Source organism: Arthroderma uncinatum, assembly GCF_011692745.1.
Source record: "Arthroderma uncinatum strain CBS 119779 chromosome Unknown scaffold3, whole genome shotgun sequence".
In the NCBI taxonomy this organism is placed as follows: domain Eukaryota; kingdom Fungi; phylum Ascomycota; class Eurotiomycetes; order Onygenales; family Arthrodermataceae; genus Arthroderma; species Arthroderma uncinatum.
This window is the reverse complement of record NW_022983865.1, coordinates 1,429,602-1,452,302: the sequence shown is the minus strand read 5'-3', so window position 1 is coordinate 1,452,302 and position 22,701 is coordinate 1,429,602. Positions and strand designations below refer to the sequence as shown.

The 22,701-nt window shown below is 46.2% G+C and overlaps 8 protein-coding genes and 1 non-coding gene across 9 annotated transcripts; 4 read left to right on the top strand and 5 right to left on the bottom strand.

Moving 5' to 3' along the window:
* Positions 1–663: 663 nt before the first annotated feature.
* Positions 664–2,393, top strand: GIQ15_04227 (G2/mitotic-specific cyclin-B; the record flags this gene model as incomplete). The annotated part of the gene is made up of 4 exons (XM_033551644.1): positions 664–672; positions 740–2,020; positions 2,080–2,218; positions 2,281–2,393. The coding sequence occupies 4 exons, from the start codon at positions 664–666 to the stop codon at positions 2,391–2,393; spliced, it is 1,542 nt and encodes a 513-aa protein (XP_033405374.1).
* Positions 2,394–4,316: 1,923 nt separating this feature from the next.
* On the bottom strand, positions 4,317–5,480 carry GIQ15_04226 (tRNA guanosine-2'-O-methyltransferase TRM11; the record flags this gene model as incomplete). The annotated part of the gene is made up of 4 exons (XM_033551643.1): positions 4,317–4,373; positions 4,432–4,556; positions 4,614–4,819; positions 4,882–5,480. 4 exons carry the CDS (start codon positions 5,478–5,480, stop codon positions 4,317–4,319), a joined length of 987 nt encoding a protein of 328 aa, XP_033405373.1.
* A 916-nt stretch (positions 5,481–6,396) lies between these two features.
* On the top strand, positions 6,397–8,358 carry GIQ15_04225 (uncharacterized protein; the record flags this gene model as incomplete). Its single annotated transcript, XM_033551642.1, has 1 exon — positions 6,397–8,358. The coding sequence occupies one exon, from the start codon at positions 6,397–6,399 to the stop codon at positions 8,356–8,358; it is 1,962 nt and encodes a 653-aa protein (XP_033405372.1).
* Positions 8,359–9,237: 879 nt separating this feature from the next.
* GIQ15_04224 (uncharacterized protein) lies at positions 9,238–11,203 on the top strand (the record flags this gene model as incomplete). Its single annotated transcript, XM_033551641.1, has 4 exons — positions 9,238–9,733; positions 9,801–10,187; positions 10,251–10,325; positions 10,380–11,203. 4 exons carry the CDS (start codon positions 9,238–9,240, stop codon positions 11,201–11,203), a joined length of 1,782 nt encoding a protein of 593 aa, XP_033405371.1.
* A 457-nt stretch (positions 11,204–11,660) lies between these two features.
* GIQ15_04223 (chromatin regulatory protein sir2) lies at positions 11,661–13,388 on the bottom strand (the record flags this gene model as incomplete). The annotated part of the gene is made up of 5 exons (XM_033551640.1): positions 11,661–11,843; positions 11,911–12,090; positions 12,151–12,702; positions 12,773–13,083; positions 13,142–13,388. The coding sequence occupies 5 exons, from the start codon at positions 13,386–13,388 to the stop codon at positions 11,661–11,663; spliced, it is 1,473 nt and encodes a 490-aa protein (XP_033405370.1).
* Positions 13,389–14,071: 683 nt separating this feature from the next.
* On the bottom strand, positions 14,072–14,947 carry GIQ15_04222 (F-box domain and ankyrin repeat protein; the record flags this gene model as incomplete). The annotated part of the gene is made up of 1 exon (XM_033551639.1): positions 14,072–14,947. The coding sequence occupies one exon, from the start codon at positions 14,945–14,947 to the stop codon at positions 14,072–14,074; it is 876 nt and encodes a 291-aa protein (XP_033405369.1).
* A 772-nt stretch (positions 14,948–15,719) lies between these two features.
* On the top strand, positions 15,720–15,809 carry GIQ15_t0027. Its single transcript has one exon. It is a non-coding gene; the product is annotated as a tRNA-Ser (tRNA).
* Positions 15,810–16,013: 204 nt separating this feature from the next.
* Positions 16,014–16,661, bottom strand: GIQ15_04221 (uncharacterized protein; the record flags this gene model as incomplete). Its single annotated transcript, XM_033551638.1, has 1 exon — positions 16,014–16,661. The coding sequence occupies one exon, from the start codon at positions 16,659–16,661 to the stop codon at positions 16,014–16,016; it is 648 nt and encodes a 215-aa protein (XP_033405368.1).
* A 4,629-nt stretch (positions 16,662–21,290) lies between these two features.
* GIQ15_04220 (uncharacterized protein) lies at positions 21,291–22,532 on the bottom strand (the record flags this gene model as incomplete). The annotated part of the gene is made up of 2 exons (XM_033551637.1): positions 21,291–21,921; positions 21,982–22,532. The coding sequence occupies 2 exons, from the start codon at positions 22,530–22,532 to the stop codon at positions 21,291–21,293; spliced, it is 1,182 nt and encodes a 393-aa protein (XP_033405367.1).
* Between the last annotated feature and the right edge of the window lie 169 nt (positions 22,533–22,701).

The window sequence follows — 22,701 nt, the reverse complement described above, 5'->3', positions numbered from 1 at the left end:
AACCAGACCTCCCATCCTCTTCCTCTCCCTCTGCACCCCCGTAACCCGCGACGATATCGCCCTTCCAGCCATAGCTTTACGTCTTCTCATCCCTTACAGACACGGCTTATGACCTGCTTACCCTCTGCGTCCTCTTTCTGCCCGTCGAGTTATATATCTTGACGCGATATCGCCAGGTTCTCGTGGGGCGTCATTGGTCGACCTCGTCCATCTCGACTTCATAGCTGAATCGACTCTCAGCCGGCGATACTGCATTTCTAGAGGGTAAGTCGGCTTCATTAATCTCTCCATGGCTCGTCTCGTCGTCGTGTGTATGTGGCGGTGTAGCAACGCGAACTTTTCCCTGGGATGAGGCTTATTTACACGGTCTACCACGCTTTGTCAACAACATGTTATCCCCCTTTGATATTCCACCACAACGCCTGAGTCTGCTGCTCATATCTTCATTCTTACCTTGCTTCGTCCTTGTTATCGCTGCTAGCCTAGAGTGAATTCGCGAATTTGCTCCAAGTGAGACCAAACTGACCGTTGCCAACAGGGTAACACACCTCAGCAGGATTATCATCGCCAGCATTTATCCAGATATCCGTTTCTGTGAACCCGGTCTCGGCGTCCCTGATCTACTCATATCACGCAGGCTTTGCATGCTAAATCACATCAATCATGCCACCCGTCAGTCATCTATCCCTTCTATCCCTGACCCCATTGCCAGGGGTTCGCGTAGCTAACTCCATTGTAGACACGAAGCCTACGACAGCGCACTGCTACTAATGAAAATGACGAGAATGCAACTGCTGCATCGACACGACTTACGCGAGCCAAGGCTGCCGCGTTGTCTGTGCCGGAATCCCAGGCCGCTGGAGTCAAGAAGGCCCTAGGCGCGAAGAACACAGCCAACACATCGACTGCCGCTGTGCAACGGAAGAGAGCTGCACTTGGTGATGTTAGCAACGTGACGAAACAGGAGAACGGCGATGGCAAACAGCTCAAAAAACCCGCAACGTCTCGCGTCACACTCACATCCAAGACCTCAACGCAGACCGGAGGTGTCCAGAAAGTCACCCGCACCAACACGACGCGAGCTGCCTTGGGAGTCAAGGACTCGAATAAGCGGGAAGCCACTACAGAGATCAAACGCCCTGGAAGCGGATCCGGTGTGATGGGCGGTCTACAGACAAAACGTCACAGCCAGAAGCCAGCCAGAGCAGAGAGTGTCGTCAGCGAGGAGCCACCACGCAAGAAGCTTGATAGCGGAAAGGAGACTATAAAGACAGAAGAAAAGGCGGAAGCAAAGACAGAAGAGAAGCCAGAAGAAAAACCAAAAGAGGAAGTGGTGGAGTCTCAGGAGTCAGCATTGGATGAAGTCAAGGAGGAGCGAGATGCTGATGCCATATTAGACCTGGACGCCGAGGACCTCTACGACCCCATGATGGCCACCGAGTACGTCGTTGACATCTTCGAATACCTCAAGGAACTTGAGCCTCTTACCATGCCCAACCCTGACTACATGGACCACCAAGACGAATTAGAATGGAAGATGCGAGGTATCTTGGTCGACTGGCTTATCGAGGTCCACACTCGCTTCCGCCTGCTCCCAGAAACCCTCTTCCTCACAGTCAACATCATTGATCGATTCCTCTCCGCCGAGGTCGTTGCTCTCAATAGACTGCAGCTCGTTGGTGTTACCGCCATGTTCATCGCGTCCAAATATGAAGAAGTCCTCTCGCCACACGTTGCCAACTTTAGCCATGTCGCCGATGATTCATTCTCAGATAAGGAGATCCTCGATGCCGAGAGACATATCCTCGCCACTCTCAACTATGACCTGAGCTACCCAAACCCCATGAACTTCCTCCGCAGAATATCCAAGCCAGATAACTATGATGTTCGAACAAGAACGCTCGCAAAGTATCTTATGGAAATTAGCTTGGTCGACCATAGATTCATGGAGTACCGCCAATCACACATTGCCGCTGCATCCATCTTCCTTGCACGTGTCGTCTTTGACCGTGGACCATGGGTAAGTTCGCGTTCAATGCCTTTCCCTCCTAACATGTTATCTAACGGTACGGTTTATAGGATGCAACCATCGCTTATTACTCAGGTTATACGAAAGAAGAAATCATGCCCGTTTATGAATTGCTTATTGATTACCTCTGCCGGCCGCCCGTTCATGAGGCATTCTTCAAGAAATACGCTAGCAAGAGATTCCTCAAAGGTATTGTTTCACCGCCATTCTCGCTTTGTGACGCGTTTCATTATACTAACCGTGCCATATAGCCTCCATAATGACTCGCCAATGGGCAAAGCAATATCACGCCGTGTACCTGAAGGGGAAGAACGGTTCCTCGCGCGAACAAGACCCCAAGCCCAAGTCAAAAACCGCGTCATAGCCACATCACGATACCGGGCTAAATGAGAACACGCTCTCCTAGTTAAACAACCTCCTCTTTACGACCGCACCTGTTAATAGTCTTTTACATTTAACCTCGCCCTGCTGGCTGCTACCACGTATTGTACCTATCACTGCACTATCCTGCATGTGTATACATACATAAGTCGCCGTCTACCCTTATTCCCATCCTCATCCAGCACCTTTTCATTTTGGAGTTTCTTTTCGAGCCTGCTTTGCTTTTGTTTTTTTGGGATGTATTGCGTTGCGGGTGGCGTTCTGCATTTGGAAAGCATACTCGATTTGTTGTTCTACTTCCCTAACTTTCTTCCCCTTTCCCATTCAACCTTCGGCTTCTCTTCTTTCTTCCATTCTACCTTTCTCCGTCTGAGTCTCCTGGGCGAGTTCAGGCGTTAGGCGACCAGATAAGATCGGATCCCTTATTGTTTGCTTACTTAAAACTTACCTTTATCTCTGCCGTCCATCCATCCAATCCATCCATGCATTACCGTTACCTGAAACCGCCTACCTACATTTCTACATCACAAATCTCTTGTTCTCTGAGTGTTCGTTGACAATTTATTAAAGCTTGTTTGAATTATTTTCTCTATGAAGGACGACAGACGAGGGGGATGGGAGAAATGGTGTCTCCTTGCCTTGACTTGTCTAGCTTGCGTCTTAGTTTTTACAAAACGGGGGTTTGAAGCGTTTATTAATGAAAATATGTGAGATTATAATTACTCCATCCCTGCTGCTTCTGGGTAAATGCGTAGCAACGCTTAGGTATTCCCGTGTGTTTACCTCTATCGCATCGGCATATCCAATTATGCATACAGGGGACCGCGTTGTTATTTGTTGATATTCGTCCCATTATGGTTATATTGGAATGCTGAATAATCGATGTCTAACCTCGGTACATCTCCAGCGCGTGAACTACTACAGAGGCAAGTTAATTGCTCTTCCTTTTATGCTACGATCCAGTTCGAACAACGACATAATGTAATACCCCGGTTGCCAATACCTTCTATCCCTACTAGAAGATGTCCTCACCATGCCCATTCTGCGCAATAGCCTCTAAATCAGCACCATTTTCACCCTCCTCGCCACCTACCAATGGCCAAAACGGTGATCAAGATGTCTTGCCGGACTCATCAAGGGCTTTCCCCATCTTATCGACAAAGCATGTTCTTGCATTTCTAGACATTATGCCTCTAACTAGGGGGCATATACTCGTCATTCCTAGAAGACATTATCGTAATATGGGAGATGTTGGGATACATGATGCTAGACAAGTTAGTACCCCTTTAATACTACGTTATCGTTTGTATATATATTTTTGAACACGTTGAAAAGTGATGTATTGATTTGTGGCATGAGAAATAACTAATAGGTTGACTTGTAGCTTGGCCAATGGCTACCCATTCTATCCCGAGTTATTGTTCGAACGGTCCTCGGCGAAGGTGCAGATGGACGAGGAGATGATCGTGGAAATTGGAACGTTATACAAAACAACGGCATATTCCCCTCTATCCCATTATCTAGCTCAACCTTCGTGCCATGATATGTTTCCTCGCGTTGTCTGATAAGCTACCTAACACGATGGTCAGGAGTACGAGCTTCGCAAACTGTTCCTCATGTACATTTCCACATCATCCCCAGACCCGCTTTAGATACCAGAACACCCACTAAGGGAGGCTGGATAATGTTTGGGCGTGGACAGAGGGATGAACTTATGGATGATGAAGCAGAGGAATTAGCAACGCTATTGAGAAATGAGTTAGCGAAAGAGGTCAGGAGAGTCAAGGAGGAAGAAGGTATTGATTTAGAAGTAGATGTCTCACACATACCACGCTCAACGAAGCTGTAGACTTTGATACACATACACACATATTCTATTGTTATACTTAATACATAAAGGGCCCATCTACGATTCATTTTTTTGCTTTGCGGGGGTTTCTTGTGTAGGTAGTGTTTCAAAGTACTATCAGATAAATTAGTCAATGTATTAACATAAGGGCTACACAGTTAACGTCACTAACCTTTCTTCGGAACGGGTTCAAATCGTCAGCATTAAGCCCCTTGGGTACCTCCTTTCTCTCTTTGGGCGCTGCTGAAGATACTTCGCTATCAGGCAGTCGTCTATAGATAAGGAGTCTCCGCGACCCTAAAATAATCAGGTTAGCTATGTTGCATCTGTGTTCCTAACGAAAAATATACTAACATTTGTTGAATGGTTGCACGCAAGAATCGAGGTGCTCAAGGCAGGGGTTACTTGGAATCTCAAATTCGACTTCGTCTTCGTTCGCTGTCGGCATCCAGAGAGATAATCTGCCATTAACAACTAGTGTGTGGGCGGCGAATTCAAGGATATCGTCAAGCATAGCTTCGAAGCCATATGGCCGTTTCGGGTGAATATAATCATCCCGCCTGTCGACATCAACGGTTAGATCCTAATCCATGACACTCATTATAGAAAGGCTTCTCCTTACTTATACGATGGAACACCCTCATACATCATGATCTCCCCCTTTCTCTTATCATCCTTGTGACCAAGGACTCTCAGGCCCTCTCTCACACCATACGGTGGGTCACATATTATCCCATCAAAAATACGCGTTTTCCGAAGAGGCGTGTTCGTTAAATCAGAAATAAATGTGTCCAAAAACTTGGACTGCAACCCATATTGCTTGAAATTGGCGGTGACTCCTGTATTAACACCCGGTGCTGCCTCTTTTCCACGGAAGCTTCGCCCGTCAATATCAGAGCCACAGGTGATTGCTCCAAAGTGAGCAGCAGCAACGAGAAAACTACCAGTACCGACAAATGGATCATAGAATAGCTTTCCGGGCGCCGCATGTGTCATGTTTGCAGATATCAAACTCAATTCGGCATCCATAGACGTAGTGCTGATATAATTGCGTTTCTTCAAGTCATATCTGTTGATCTCCGTCCGACCTCCCTCCGTAATCCATCTACCAAGATAGACGCGATTCAGCTCTGGTTTGGTATGAGTTTTAGGGTTCCCAGTAACAGCCAATTTATGAGAAAATTCTTCAAAGATGCAGAATGTCTCCTCGGCATCAACCATCTTTATCGGACCCTCAAATGCCAGGAACGCAAATGAGTCTATTATCTCATTTCTCTCCTTTGCAGTTCTTGTCGATGCATAAGTGTCCAAGCTAAATTTAAAAGAGATGGTCTTGAAATCAGGCCATCTCGACTCAGTGCGGCGCCGTACGTCTGCTCTCAACTGGTCATATATGTCCCCCCGCCCCCATAGCTCATATATATTTTTAGCCAGGATACTGCGGCGCATAAGTGCGCGAGCTGCATCTTCATTTTCAAGTGTCACTACACAATACGGTGTCTATAGACTGAGATTAGAACAATGTTGGGTTTAACGAGATTAACAGGCCGAATTATTTACTTATGCGGGGGCACACATACATTATCGTGATAAACTAGAAATTCTATATCAACCCCCACCAAACTGGCTAGAGCATCAATTTCTGCTTTGCGGAATGATTCATGGCTCTGCGCGAAGCGAATCAAATATTCCACCATATTGGAACACAGGAATAGTCAGTTATTGCCAACTACCTTTGGGTATCATTCGGGAATGCCTTTGCTGATTGCGAAATGAACATTTTTCTTTCGTTGTTTCTTAGCGAATCGACTTTTGCCTTCGCTGACTAATCAGTGTCATAGAAAAGTTTTGTTAGACTTGGCAAATATCACGCTAGTAGTTAGCGCTAAACCTTATTTAACCTTATAAATAAAGATCTTACATAAGATGGAATGAGCGGCTTAACACACCACAACAACCACTCTGCGCTTAGCTCTAGTTCAGCCAGATAAATAGATTCATCTTCAGACATCTGGTAAACAATACTATCTACCTAATATCACAGCTTTAGCCCCAAATCGTTCAGTTCCAGGTAAGTGTTGAGCTTCGGATGACTACTACATGAAACGTACCGCCTTCGGTTTAGCGTCACTTAGTCATGGAGTCAAGACCTCGGTCCGTTTCTCCTGAGACAGGTTCGTCGAGCGAGGATGAGGCAGACGACTGGAGCAGCCCGAAAAATATCGAAGCTGCTAAGGAATACAATCCACGGGGATTATCAGCCATAGAATTTGGCATGGCACGTTCCAAATTCTATTACAAATATGGTCTTGTGGCCGGATACCTTAAGAACTGCTGCGATACTCAAGAGTTACGCCGGATAGTCGATTCGCTCAGTGACCTTTTCAAGCAGTATGATGATATCAGACAGGCCAGTTGGAAGTCAACCATTAGCTGTCGTGACCTTTTCAAATTTCTTAGAACGTGTGAGGGGAGTCCACGGCTGTGTGCTGCAATTAATTCAGAGGAGATACCATCAATCGAGGCCTATACGTCGGATGAATTTGATTGCCTTGTTACCTGCAACATACTCGTGAAGGTTATCAACCGTGTCCCTGAACATTTCGCCGAGGTCTATGAATACTCCCCTATGCAAAAACAATTTCTACCACTGTTTGAAGATATCCATAGAGCCTATGCGCTGCTTCGTACATGGTACAAGCTTAATGAAAAGCGCACAACAGGCCTATGGGGTCCTAGAAAACCACAAAATAAGCCAGCAATAGCTATCCACTACTTCGATGAACTAGACGATGCGTCGATAAATAACGTTAGAGCCATTGATACGATGCTCAGTCGTGCGAGTATGCCGCTTCTTCCGCTGCAACAGGCTGCGACAATGCTAAAGGTCGACGTCTATAATCCAACTATCTTCGCTGATGAGCCTTCTGGGTTAGCTCTACTACGCCCTCAGCTGATAGGGGTTGCGACGATGTTACACCAGGAACGAATTTCGTGGGATAGACGCTCCAACGGGCAACCGACACGCCAGGCTTGCATCCTTGCTGATCAGAAAGGAATCGGTGAGGGAGTTGAAGTGTACTCGCTTGTTTGGCTATCATATACCCTTGGAATTCAATCAGAGGGCGATGTCACACGCCCAATAAAGCCAACGTTAATATGCATCGAACCAGACGCGGTTCTGCGCTGGAGAGGCGATTATATCCAATATTTTCAATCCCACCTACGCGTCTTTTTCGTTAGCCCATTCGTTAAAAAAGGAAATGATCCCTTCTCCCCAATGGTCAGTATTGGGTTTGAAGAATTTTATTTGGCCATGACAGATCCTGAAAAGTCTCCCCTATTTCCTTCTCTCAGCGATCGTGGGCGAACCGCCTTCATTATTACCCACAAGGCGCTGGAGGTATATATATATGAATCAAGGATCGAACATGAGAAACTTGAGAAAAGCAACCTCCATAACGACGATGGTATCTTGTCTACCCAGGTCACAGACACTGATGGGGTCGCGACAGAGGCTGAAGATGCGGAACTACAGGCTGAGACGGCTAAATTCGATACATTCTTCACCAAGTATCATTCCCCTTATGCGGGAAGTTTTTACCGGATAGTGGTCGATGGAGCTCATGTATTAAGACTCCCGAAGTCCCGTGTTTCACGCGCTATAAAACTCCTGGATCCGGATTTTACATGGTTAATGACTGCAACACCCCTACCAGATGGGGCGAGAGATTTTTATGGCTATAGCCTTCTTCTCTACAATAAAGAGTGGGTTCTTGATCTGCCAAAAGACTTCATGGACGCAGATACAATACGAAAGTTTGAGTATGCCAAAAGTTACGAAGAGCGACTTGAATTGTTTAACCCACTATATATTCATCGCCTATCCGTTAATGGCCAGATTGACGCTTCAGATGCTGCAAGCCCAATACCAGTCTTACTTAAGGAATGTATGATTCGGAGAACCTGCGATTCCGAACCCGACGTAGGGGAAAGAGGCCGATCCAAGAAACGATCCAAGAAACAATCCAAGAGACGACCCAAGAAACAAAAGCGGGAGTACGATATGCGTGAAATATTGCTCATCAAAGGAGAATGACTTGAGAATAGGCTTCATATTGTTGCTGAACAATATGAGGAAACTCCACCAAGTTGACTATGGTCTAGGCGTCAATAACCTATACCAGAACTTTTTTTCCCGTTGTTATATGGAAGGCATAGTAGTCGAACTACTATGCCCATTCCCTTCTTTTTCTCCGTTCAAATATAATTTAGGATATCCATCATAGCTATACTAGCTCTGCACATTATATAGATATAATAGATATATTCCGTATAAATCCTTTTCATGTAACATCTCGCAACCAGCTTAAAATACTGTGCGTTGCATTTTCCGACCCAGACTCCTCCCCATGGTTAAGGGCTTCATAATTAACGGCAATGGTTGGTTTAATTGGGCATGTCGGTGGTGGAGATGGTATAGTAGCTGGGCTACACCTTTGATGAATTACTCTATTGTTTCTATAAACACACTTCAAACCAGCATATTCAAGGTCAGTATATTGAAGCACTGTTACCCTAGGCGTAAGATAAACCCAACGCCCCGAAAGACAAAACGAGACGTGTTGGAGTATTAATGAAACTGGAGTCTCAAGGGACTGTTCAAAGAGAGGCAGCTCGCAGGCTTATATCGATATCGTGGTCACTGGGAGGCGATTGAAAGCCATTCTCATACACTGTCTGGTGCTCCTCGGTGCTCGAGCGAACAAGATCGGTGTCGTCCATAACAAAAGAAATTCTCATGAGAATACGGGGTGAAAATAAATGATGATATGATGTCATGATTGTCAGTTATTCATCAAAAAGCCGCTAACGTCATGTTTGGTACTTCGCATCTAGCTTTGGCGTGGCAACTTTGATATATATGAACCTATGGATTCTGTCCCTGAGACCTTTTTTTCACATTCTTTAACTGCGGATGGATTCGATAGAGAGGCTACCTGGCCCTGATGCACCACGGACGTCAGAACCGAGCCCGTCGCGGTCGCTGGTGGCGCGAAGTCGTCCTCAAAACCTCCGCAGACCCAGCATTCGGATATTCCAATCCACGTCGTCCTTAGTCGGAGAGCCCATCGCGCAGACTGCCAGCCATAACCTGGAGCCTATCCAGCGTTCCGAAGACGATGTGGTCGGCTCCAGGCGAAGGAGTAGCTCGGAGCCACAGCGTCCTCAGAATGTGGGCGTGCTAGCAGTTGGCAACGATGGGACTGCTGAATATACGCCCATGGCAACTGTAGCGGAAGAATCGCCAGCCAGATACGCTCCAATTGGGACAGGCCGTGGTAGATGGAGGTCTGCGAGCGCATCCGCAAAGTCGTCGCTGCGTCTGGCGAGAACTGGCCAGGAGCTGGGAAGAAGTCCGTACGGAGCCAATGAATATGACTCCAGGGTTGTCAATCTACTGGATGTTGTCGGTATGTGCTACCTCCTACACTGTATATCTTCGAGCTATGCATTGAAACTAACTTAGTCAAATGCTAGACCCCGAAGTATCGACGCTTACTACGCTCACAAACGTCCAGAACTCCCTGTTCGTGCCAGATTTGGGACGATTTGTAAACCGCCAACCTACATACAACCTTACGCGGCCTCGGACAGATTCTACAGAGTCGATCGCCTCTTCGACATCGGAGGAAGAACCAAAACCTCCAACCACGGACACAGAGCCAACCCCGGTCAAACGGACAGAAACAATAAAGTCAACTCTCAGTGAATCGCGGTTCGCTGTCTTACCAGAAGGCATCACACTGGAAGGCTGGGATCCGTCTGATAAGTGGGAGATTAATGACCATGTGAGACACATGCTGCACTCGCGAAGATCGAAGTTCAAGCGTGGAATGAAGGGCTTTTGGCAGTACGTTCAGAAACGTAAGTGAATCCTCCAACTGTTCATATTTGGGTTGTGAAACTGACAGTTATGCCCTTGAATAGCACTTGGATTCCTTGTTACGTTATATGCCACATTAATTACACTCTTTGGTCTCGCATGGGTCTTATTTTTAATCGGTAAGCGACCCTACTGTGTGTGTTTAAACTGCAGCTAATTGTGCGCCATTAAAGGTTGGATCTATGTTGGTGATCGCCAGCTATACGTCATCAACGTTATAGACAATGTGCTTGTTGCGCTGTTCGCCATCGTTGGTGACGGGCTGGCCCCATTCCGTGCTGTTGATACATACCATATGATTTACATCGCCTACTATCACCGTCTAACTTGGCGACTACGCCAGAAGGCGGCCCTTCCAGACCTCAAAAACCCGAACGACCTCCCAGAAACCCCGGTGGCAGATGTCATCAAAGCAGAAGCAAGCAATAAGGACATCGATATCGAAAAGGCTGCTAAAGATGTCATCACCAACGACGAGGAAGCTGAGTTTTCGGTCCTCAGCGCTGAGCAACAAAAGAAATTAACACATCATTCAACCAAATTCTCCAAATCTCATACATTCTACAAACCCCATGAGACAACAACTCATCACGCCTTCCCTGTCCGCCTCCTCATCGCCGTCGTTGTATTACTCGACTGCCACTCTCTCTTCCAAATCACACTTGGCGCGTGTACATGGGGAATTGACTATCGTGTTCGTCCAGCTGCCCTTACGACCACCATACTCTGTTTATCGATATCCTGCAACATTGCTTCTGGAATCGTCATTATGGTCGGAGATCGAATGACAAGGAAGAGAGACGTGATTGAGAAAATGTTGAGGCAGCAATTAACGAAGGAAGCAATCGATAAAGTAGAGAAGAAAAAGAAAAAAAAGCAGGAGAAGGAGAAGCAGAGGCTGGAGGCTGAGGAAAATTGCATACATGAATTAGACGAACGGGAAGACGAAACGGAAACACCTGCGGAAGTTGGGAAAGATAAACCGCAGACGGAATGATGCCTTTTAACATATACCGATTTACTATTTTTTGGCATGTTTATTTAATTTGGAGGTGGGCGTTGATAGCCCTTGCAGCTTCAGTACATATGTTTAATAGATACATAGCACCATTAACGATACCATGACGATTTCTCTGTATAGCGTATTTGATTAGCTCGGAGGAATAAGTACAGCGCATATCAAAGTGCTCTATGAGTCCATGCATTAAAACCGAACACCTCCCTGTGAAAAAAACAGTCTCCTCCGTAAAGCCAACCGTGATCTCCATATAAAACTGACAAATGATTCTAGACACGACGACGCCCTCTGAAAACCTCATAAACAAGTAGAAAACAGTCTAGTGTGTATCAATAACCTGGCTGGCTCCGAACCGATCCTAACGCCGTATGAAAATTAGTTGTGTTAGAGACAAGTGCCGTGGGCGTAATTTCGAGACACAAATGGTCATCTAGTCCTATACACCAGTCGCTGTAAATGTATACCTCGACTCGAACCCTTCTGCTTGCTCAACATGGATCTGTTGACCGCTAGGAATCATTTCGTGTTGCAAATCCCAGCCTGCTCGGCGACAGAGCTCGGAAACGACAACATCGCAGTCTCCTAGCATGTCAACGTCAAATTCGATATGGGAGACAGGCTGGTTCAAAAGTCTGTTAGAATATGAAGTTCGTGGAAAATTGAATGAAAAGGGGAAGAGTACGAACAGTGCGCGAGATATACACTTGTGGCACCTTGGAAGGGAGGACGCCAGGAACCTCGGCCACCGGTGCGACTTTGAGCGATGTTCCAATGACGATGACGAGATCAGCGCGTTCTCTATCATGTTCTAATAGCCGCTTCTTGAATATATCAGGGAGGTCTTCCCCGAAAAATGTAATATCGGGCTAAACTGGATTAGCCCGCGGTAGTTAAAGTGCCTGGCATAAAGAAGCTAAAACACCTACCTTCATCACCCCTGTTGTGGGAGTAGAATAACCTCCGCCGTCCGAATCGTCGTCATAGCCGGAGCGAGACCGAGACCGACGCATCTTGCCATTGGAGCTACGCTTACGTTTTAAACCTCGAGGTCTGGCCTGCGATTTTTCCTCACAGGGCACGCATTTGGGGATTTCGCCCCGTCGGATAGTGTCAAAGAGCTGGTCGCCTGGAACTTGATGTTTACAATCCATGCAAGAGGCAGTGGCAAAGGATCCATGGCACTGGATCATTTTCTCAGGCAATATCCCAGCAGCGCCCTCTATATTATCAATATTTTGGGTAAAGTTTGTGAGCAGCTTTCCTTTGTCCTGTAGCAGGCGTATGAAAGCATGAGTAGGAGAGAACCTCTTCTCGGTTGGCAGAATGTCCTTAGCAATGGAGTAAAATATACTGGGATCTTCACGGAAAACCTCAATATCGAAAACCTCCTGAGGGTCACTCAGACCAAGGTGTTCTAGTTTTGAATAGAGACCAATATCCTTTGACCGGAAATCGGGAATTCCGAGACTTGTAGATATCTGGCATAATGCAATTTGTCAGTACAATGTGTAACCGTCTTGGTCCTTGAGGAGGGCTATAGTTCCTTACTCCTGCGCCGGTAATGACAATAATATTCTTAGCCTTCTTCATTAGCTGAACAACATCATCAATGGTATTGTATTCTGGTAACTTCAGACGCTTTGAGCTCTCTCGGGACATGCCCATGAACAAAAGTGGGTGATATGCCTTATCCGGGGCGCCTTCAAGAAACGGCGGAGGCATGATTCCAAAGGCAGTACACAGCTTCTTCGCACTGATGGTGCCTCGGCCAAGTGTCTCTGCAAGAAATGCAGCTTGTCCTATCGCATGAATCCGTCTACGATATGTGACCGCCTCTTGAAGCGTGCATGCTCCGGGGACTGGTTTAACCGTCAGCGAGGCATGAAGAATGCGCGCGGGATACAGAGACAAGCCTACCACCATCGCGCAGCTGCTCGTCGCCAACGAACTGTAGCGCATCTTCATAAAGAGAAGTAGTCTCCCATTCGTCACCAGATTCTTCTTCATCACTATCTTCTGGCAAATGCGACGCGTCTTCTATGAGCTCGGCTGCAGGCTCGGCTTCACTGGCGCCAACGATCACCTCGCCGGCAACATCGATAGCATCGGCGATGGAGGCATTTGGAACCCTCTCCTCGCCTGCTGGAGTCGCCACGACGTCCATATTTACCGGTTAAGACGAGCCACCGCTCAATGACGTGCAGACCATCTACGCTTGGTGGTTGATCGCGCGCTGGGATATGCGCTGGCCCTTAAAGCCGCCGGAGATTAGGATTATCCGGCGATACGAGATGAGGCTCAATATCAGAATTAAGAATAGGGGTATGGTATATATCTCTGGATCATATCACGCTGGATATAGTGTCATCTATGAACATACAGCTGATATGGCAGCCATGAGACAGTATTTTCTCTTGTGGTGATATACAGGTGAGAGACCGAGTTTACAGATGACAATTTATCATTGACTGACAATCCGAGCAATTGATCAATACTTGCCCACCCACTCCCATGTCTCCTTGCAAACTATAACCTGTCGAACATAGTAGGAGGGACCACAAAATTCTGCCTCTTCTACGGCCAGGTCCCCAGGAAAGTCTTTGTCTTTAACGCCCAGTAAGAGTAAAAACTCAACTAGCCGTGGAGCGCAAACTTTTGCAGCATATATTGGATCGTCCTTACGCTCCAGACCGACATTATCGAAGGGAACACCGGCCTCGAATAACATGGAAATGATGGCTGGGTTGTTGGAATATATCGCTCCAAGGAGCGTCTCTAACCCAACCTCAATCCCTCCAGGGATCCTCTCGTAGTTGAGATCTACCCCTTTCTGGAGGAGGCATCTTACTAGATGAACCTCCCATTTTGCGCAGCGTAGGGCAAAGCGATCTCAAGCTTCTGACCGTACTCGGCCAGTGTCAGCACGGCTTCTTCATGTCCCCCATAAGCGGCAAGTTCCATGGGTATGCGGCTCCGACAATATGGATTATCGAGTTCTGCCCCACGATCTAAGAGAGCACGAACTAATCGATCGTATCCTAGGTGTGCGGCCAGATGGAGTACAGTTCCATCACCGTACGGGTCCCTGTTAATATCGGCGCCATGGTCAAGGAGCGTTTGCACCATCGATTCGAGATTGTGACACACGGCCTCCCAGAGCATTAAATCTCGGAATTTGCCTAAGCTGCCGAGAGAATGCCCAGCTGCTTGGAGAAGAAGGTCAATAAGATCCATACGATCTATTCGGACTCCGCACAAAATGGCTCTAAAGTACTCTGCGGTTGAGGGAGGGAGCCGGAACTTCGGCTGCAAAAGTAGAAAGACAATTTCCCAATGACCGCCTAGTGTTGCAGCTGCTAAGGCACTTCCTTTGGGATCTCGGTACTCATGTATCGCTACCCCAATTCCCATTATTTGTATACCTGGCCTATTATGGTCCCATGACCCGGCGGCGACATATGGATCGGCACCATGGTCGAGAAGATACTGAACAATTTCAAGATGGCCCCAAACAGCAGCAAGAGGTAAGGGCTTGCCAAAAAAGTCATTAAACGAATTGATGTCCACCGAGGCGGCCATTGACTTAACAATAGAGATATTTCCAATCACGATTGCTCCGCACAAGATATTATACGTTGGATCTACTTCATCGAAGTTCTGGAGCTCCTCCTCGGCCTGAATTTCTCCACGGCGACAGTTGGCAGCTACAGCCTCGGCGACCATTCGATGCTGCTCCAACCGGCGCTGGCCCGTCGATCCAGTCAATTCGTCCAAAGCTTGGTTGACACTGGCAATTACACTAATTGGTACAATTCTGGTAGCTTCTTTGCGACGAGATTTGGCCAAAAGGATTCTCCCGAGAAGAGGCGAGGTCAGAACAAAAAGTAGCCAAAATTGTCCATCCAAGAGGTCGAGAACTTGGCGATCACAGGTAATAAACAAGATACCAGAGTTAAAACGCCCTAAGATACTTGCATTAGAGAAAAGATTTTTCGTTATCCTTATGCAATAATATTCCTGCCTGTTAGTTCAAGGAGAGCAGGAGACATACTATTGATTGGTCTGAGTCGAAACGACTTTGCAAGTCCAATGGACAGTACCAAGTGTTCAATAATTAGAGTAAAAATCTCCTCGGGAAGTTGTTCGAAATCCATCATGAGCCGCCGTGCTCTCTCGCTACAGGAATAGACTTGAACTACAGTGTAGTTAAACAAGTCATAACATATTTATGATATTAGAAGGATTTTATGATATTATAAAATCGATTGACCAACATCGCAGTTCCATGTCGTTGTCTTATGTTTATCAGCCTCATATCACATGACATCGAAGTGGACTCGCTTGAACAGTAGAGATAGCTTCCACCTCTTATATCTTATTCATACTCACTATTAGACCAAGAGTGATAGTGAAGAGATGCTGGATGTTGTATGTTGTATTGTATAGAAGAGGCAAGTCCAGTCATAACAGACGTTCGAGGCCGGGATTCTACCGAGGCACCGTGGCAGAGTGGTTAATGCGTAGGTCTTGAATCCATTGAGAACCTATCCCTTAGGGGTCGCGCGTTCGAATCGCGTCGGTGTCGACTTCGAACTTTTTTTTCCATATCACGTGATATGCAAACCATCCGCAGACCTCGAGAATAATACAACATGGAGTGTGATGTTACGGGTAATATTATCAAAATTCCGCTTGAATTGCAGTAACGTGAACCTATTTTTGTATTATTACTATAATTAAATCCTCCACGATTCCCGTTTGGTCCACCTGTCCATGGGGACAGGGACAATCATTCCGTTGTATCTGGCGTATAGCCTCCTCCGATATATTTCTCAAGGCCGGATATTGGCCTATTCCTAGGATCTAGGAATAAATACCTTCGTTTTGTGCGCGCGATTTCTTCCACTGGTATTCCTTCCAGCTTGTCGATCCAACTATTGATCTTATAAGCAATCATAGTACCAGCTGACCACAGATATTCAACGACAGTCTCCCCACCTTCAGTGATGCCTGTCGCTTTTATAGCTAGTCGTCGAGCTTTATCATCGTGCTTTGTTGTTAAACAATACGCATTTTCGTGATGCTCCCCTGGCTCCTTCAGCTCAATATGAATGGTTGCTTTGTGATGAAGCAAGAAATGAGGGTGGTAAAGGCAAATATTTGCGAACATAAGATAGATACGCAGGGAGTTATGATAGATATTTCCACCATACTGCCTTCCAGTCGTGAGAAGGCTCTGGTTTATATCCATCGTTTGCTGAGCCCAGTACTCCATGTTGTTGCGCATCAAGGTTTTCGTGATAGGTACTCCAATGTCCGCTCGATATATTCCATCTTTCTCTTTCTCTAGTTTAACAAAGTTTTCTAAGTCACCCTCTTCATCATTGATGATTTCCTCGAGTTCTTCCAAATTCGGGATATCTTCGAAGTCTTCCATGACTTCGTTCGGGTGATTACTATATCCGGCTGTATTGTCAAAGTGTGCCAGGCCTCGTTGGTCTCCAATGGTCCACCTCTGTCCACTCCGGGAAAACTGCGAATTATGGCGATCGACTATCTCCTTGCATAAAACTTTGACTCTTTCGAAACGTTGGGAATCAAAGTGCCCTCTGGACTTTGCTCTTTTCTGAGGCGGCCTAGGGTGAGCTCCAGTTGCAGCCCCTTCAGCCACCTTGTTTGACTGAAGGACATGGGTAAGCATGAGTAGGCCAGCTGATATCGAGCCTGCCGCTTTTGCTAACGCAAGAACATCACTTTCTTTTTCGAACCCCTTACAAGATAACCATGCCGAGATTTCTGGGTCTAGCGCCTGTATGGAAATTTCGGCAGATATGGCACTGTTTCGCTCACGTTCTGCGTATCTCAGTATGCTCCCTATCGCAAGACATGACCGGAAGACAGATGGATGGATGCCTGGAGATTTTGTTACAAATTGAGCAAATCTTATGAGCTCCGCTTGTCGATTTGCATCCCGCCATTCGTTAGAGCCAATATTGACGATATAATCTGGCGACTTAATATAGATTCGAACGATCTTGGTCGAGTCTGATTCTGCAAAGATATCGAACCTTAACTTGCAAAGTTGGATGCTGAGTGGCCCAATGATTGATTTGTTTCCATCAAGGAATCGATATGTATTGGGCCCACAAAGGAAGATAACGCGAAGACTACTAGCCTGAATAATATCCCGAGTAAGCTGGTTAAAAACGTCAGTTTTCTTTGGACTGATTCTCCTCGCTGGGGAACTTAAATCGAAACAGAGCTGCTGTTGATGATTGAATGTCATTACAAGACTATTAGTCGTTGTAAATCCACATTGGCTCAATCCCCATGGTATCTTAGTAACGATTCCCTCCGACTCGTCGGCGTCCTTTGGATCCACATTGATGCTCATATAGCTATAATCAAGAATAAACCCAATTCGTGCTTCAAGTGTACCAAAGGGCACTGCTAATTGACCTTCAATCTCTGTAGGACCTATTTTCTCGGCATATCGGTCCAAGCAAGACTGGATATTGAATGACGGGGATAATGGTAAATGCTTAGTTAGATCAAGTACTAGCTTGGCTAAACCAGCTTTATCTAAACCAACCCTTAGTGAATTCCAGTAGTCTGTGGTCTGGGAATAAACCGGATTGACGAAGCCTGTTTTGACACCTTGCTGCCGTCGTATCTCTGGCCACCGTTGAATATCTGGGTCTGGTGAATTACCAAGGCGGAGGGTAAAGCTATGCCGAAGTGACGGGGAAATATACAAACCCTGAAGTAGTGGTGAAACAATATTAAGCCCTAGATTCTGCCACTGCGCCTGGCCATCAGGGAGGGTAAAGTGTTCATCAAGAGCTAAGCCCGGAAGGGATTGGAAAACTCGACATAATGCCATCTCTAGAATATTATGAAGAATATTCTGCCTTCCGCTCAAGGTTGTTTCTGAAAGGTCCTCCACTTTCCAAAGTCGTATAAAATAGGCAGAACGGAACTCTGAGCTTGAAGATAAAATAAAGTAATGCAAGGTGTTCTGAGCTCTACCCTGGATTGCTTTAATGTGCTCACCTAAGCGCCTTCGTAGATTATTGGATTGTCCAACATATGGACGCCAGTAAGCAGGATTTCTGTTATCAGTGACGTAGCTAAGGTACCCACTGTGCGGTGGCCAGTTTGAGCCTATCTGTGATTTCTGGATTTTATCTAGCCTATAATAATAGTTCGTCAGACAAAAGCTATAAGAGTCAAATGCGACTGTAAGAGCTAGGTACTTACAAAGCTCTTGTGATTATTTTTCCTTGTAAATCCAGGATCCCCGGCTCAATACATTTCAAAGCATTGCTGATGATCTTATCCTGACCTCCAAATACAGAAATCCATTGGCGGTAGGGAATTCCTTGTAGGCCCTTCGGCTTATCCTTCATTAGGCTCTGGATGAGCTCAGAGAGAATAGTTGTCAGATTGGGACCGACAACTTTAGGCTGGATGAGATGCGAGCCCTAGAATATATTTAGCTTGGCCAAGTAAATACGTAAAGTTCTGTACATGACTCACATTGTCTTCCTGCTTCACTGACACCTCGACAATTGCATCATCATCACTCTCCTGATCTGTAGCATTGGATGAGATATTCCCTAATAAATTCGCTTTTGGGACCGAGATTGTCGGGGGCCGATTTGCAAGCATCTTTCTACTGTTTCCATTACTCCATTGAGCTGGAGCGTATCGTTTCTTATTCGGGCATCGGGCCGACTGATGCCCCTTCTTATTGCATTGCTCACATGGGCGGGCGGTCGGGTAACTGGTGACAATGTGCCCGGAGAGCTTGCAGTATGCGCAAGGGGCGTCTGGACATTCGCTCGTCGGGTGCTGGCCCTCTGCACCACATTGCTTGCAACACTTAGGTGGGTAAAGTGGCATGATAACAGCTATCTATCAATATGTGGATGGCAGAGCTGCTGACAATGCTAGTTTTGTTAGATGGTGGATGGAACGTGTATTTATCGAATGTTTGTGCTGGTTGGAGACTCGCTTAGAGGTTTTCTCTCAAATTCGAGAACACAAGGTGAGTGAGATTTCTAAAACCAGAGGGGTAACGTTTTAGGTGCCTTCCGCGCCTAGTTAGGTAGAGTCACTTTCTTTGATTAGCAATAACACTTATTTATGTGTCGCCAGAATTAGAGTGAAGACTGCCATAAAGGCACAACACCACGGCATTAGCGCAGGTTATTATGGCCCACAGCCATAATTGCCAATGCCAGATCCGCGAAGGGACATATGTTTGCTTGTAAGGGGTAAGGGAGTAAACAGTTAAGTCATTGACATGAAAGGCAAACGGTAAGACTGGGGGTATAACATCCTCGGGACTCGCCGCCGCTAGCACCGAGTATGGTATTCGGGCAGCGACTGCAGCTGGAACTCCATTCATCTCTTCTCTCCTTTTTTGGCTTTATATTTCATAGCAAAGGTATCTAGTAGCCTCTTAGCATCAATCAGGTCAAGCGTGTTACTGGCTCGCCCTCAAACCAGCCTGCGGATACTGGTGCTTAATGGTACTGGAGCAGCGTTGTGTGTGTGTGTGTGTGTGGTGGTGATGTGTCGATTATGGTATGGGACCCTGGGGTGTCGCTCTCTACCACGTGACTTAACTAGATTTGGAACTATCTAGTTATTAGGTAATGAGCTTGGAACTGGACAGGACAAGATTGTCATATTATTTGTCCTTTGGACCACATTGAATTCTAGAGTTTCTAATATTAGGCATATAAACACAAGGTGTCATCTCTCCAAAATCAACATCTAATAGGCAATGACACTACTAACTCGATATGTCCTACCCGAGAGCCAGTTATTGTAGCCGAATCGATACGGTAAACCTCCTTCACCATATCTTATTAGAGAACAATTTACTATCCGCTCCCATAAACCTCTGGCTCCCACGAAACGGAGTTACGGCTACAGACCTAGTACTATATTCGGGAGAAACGAAAAAGCCCTCTTGGGCGCTGCCTTATACGTCCTCCTTATCCAGGGCCTAATGGAGACTACCTAGGTTGTTCACTTTAAAATATTCAACGAGGCTCGATTTGGGGAAAGTCACGGCTCACGGTTGGGGTTGGTAGATGTTTTGGATGTGACACCAATCAATTCCCGAGGGCCACGCAAGAACACAACTCCGCTTGTGAAAGTCTACGGTCCCCTCCACTGTGATCATTATGGTGTAGGCCCACTTCTCCTGGTTGGTTTTTCCTACTCGCAAAAATGTGCAGCGTATGTAGTTCTGGAGAGACTACAAGGAAGCATTATACCAAAATAATATTGGTCGTTTACACTGGAGATTCCTGCTCCGGGGCGTAAGACAAATCTTCTTGTCAGAATGATTCTTTTGGTGGTGCTTAGCTAGCCCGTAACTAGTTACCTAACTGAACCGAGCGGGGTTTACCCAGCAACACCGCCAAATAAGTATGAAAGATAGAAGTGTTCCAAATCCCGATCTTTTCTGTTTACCTTTTTAATTTTTGGTTAAGGCTAATATATCAATTTTTGTGGCCCGAAGGGTTTTCCGTGCATCCGACCCCATCGGTCCACTGTTGTGTCGTACAACAACAAGAAAGCTTGCGAGTTCCATTTCACTTTAGACAGACGACTTCGAATATTATATTCAATCTACGGAGTACACACCTGCCAAAGTATCTATAATAAAGTAGAAATGGTGATAGATGTGGTGGCGGACCTCCGGACTTGTTCTAACTCCAATTCTCGGGGACGAGAATGAGCACAAGGCACTGTGGCGGAGTGGTTAACGCGTTTGATTCGAACCTTATATCTGACCACTTGGTTGATTTAATGATTATCAAATCCCTTCGGGGGCGGGAGTTCGAATCTCCCCGGTGTCGACTCTTGTTTTTTTTATTCTTTTTATTCGTTTTGTCTTTTGTGTTTTTGAAAGGACGGATACCCAGATGTAGTTGCCGTTATCACTATAATATAAACAAGTTAAAGTGTAGATGAACACTAGTTACCATGCATTTCATATATTAGCAGTTTGGTGCATTTGTTGAGGTTATAAAATTCCAAGGGTTTAAGAGTCTGCCATGTCATGATCATTATCCGAATCAGAATCATCCGTCTCGTCCTCCCAGACATCATCTTCGCCAGCTTCGTCTTCACCAGAAACTCCCAGCTCGTTCTCAAGTTCCTGGACCAGTTCGAGAGCATGTTCTTTCAGCTTTTCATCCTCATAACCGACAGTCTCACACAACTTCAAGGCATGTTTTAGCCATTTCCGACTTGTGAAAAAAGTTGCACCCTGTTGCTCTTTTGTCTCTGCGTCAACCTCGCCCTGGGCTTGCTTGTGGTCCTTTTTGCCTATTAGATACAGGCACCATCCTCCCAGGTACCATGTCTCGATACTCTGGTCGTCTTCAAACACCATTCGCTCTAGCACCTGGAGTGCCTCGTTTTCCATCTCGACCTCCATCAGCAGTCGAGAAAGGCTTATTCGAGATGGGAAATCTGGTATCAGGGTGCTCTCTGGCGGTTCATCTTTCCATATATCTAGGCTTCGTGATAGTGCCGCTTTGGCGTCATCTAATCGGAGCTGTGATATTCTGACGGATGCCAGGGTCTGAAGACATTCTGAAGAGTCAGGGGCTACTAGTAGGGCCTCTGTAATTAATGCCTCACACCTGCTTTCTGCATCTTCTTCCCATCTAATGATCAATTAGCGCGTATTTCAACATGTAGAGGCGAGACGGAGGACCAAGACTCACGATAGATCTGTCATGTATATTTCCACCACACCACAGAGCGCATGCGCAAGTCTCTTTTTAAACCCTTCCCGTATCTCTTCCGCGGTCTCATCGCTTTTCCCTTCTAGAGATTGCAAGTTTCTCTTCAATGCCCCTACCCCTCTCTCAAACCATCGCACACTATCCTTCCCACCTTCTTCACTCAATTGAGCAAGCCATAGAAACTTTTCCGCGGCCCCATCAATCGTCTCGTCTATTTCACCTTCCGGATCTAGTTCCACGGCTCGTAGGAATTTCTCTCGCGCCAAATCGACCTCGCCTAGTTCAACGTATATCTCTCCGATCAAATTCAGTCCAATCAAGTATTTTGGCGAGTCTGAGGAAATATTGTTTAGTGCTCGTTCAACAAGCGGCAATGCTTCGTCTGGCTGTCCGGTTTGAAGTAGAATTGTGGCTCGTTCGAACAGGACTTGCGGGTCCTCCTTCGGTCTTGACGACATGCCTTTGGTGCCGTGGAGGACCGACTTGGACTTCTTCTTCGATTGTTTCTTCGAGGGTCTGGTTTTGGCCATTAGATCAATGCCACCTCGTTCGCTTGGGACGGTTTGAGCGTCTTCAACCTGGGTAGTAAAATGGAGATACCTTTCTAAGGAAAGAAAAGAGAATGCTGATATATAAAAAATCTGATTATTTCTTTAAAGCAGGCTTTAATTGTCGTTTTGTAAACTTCTTCTAACATCT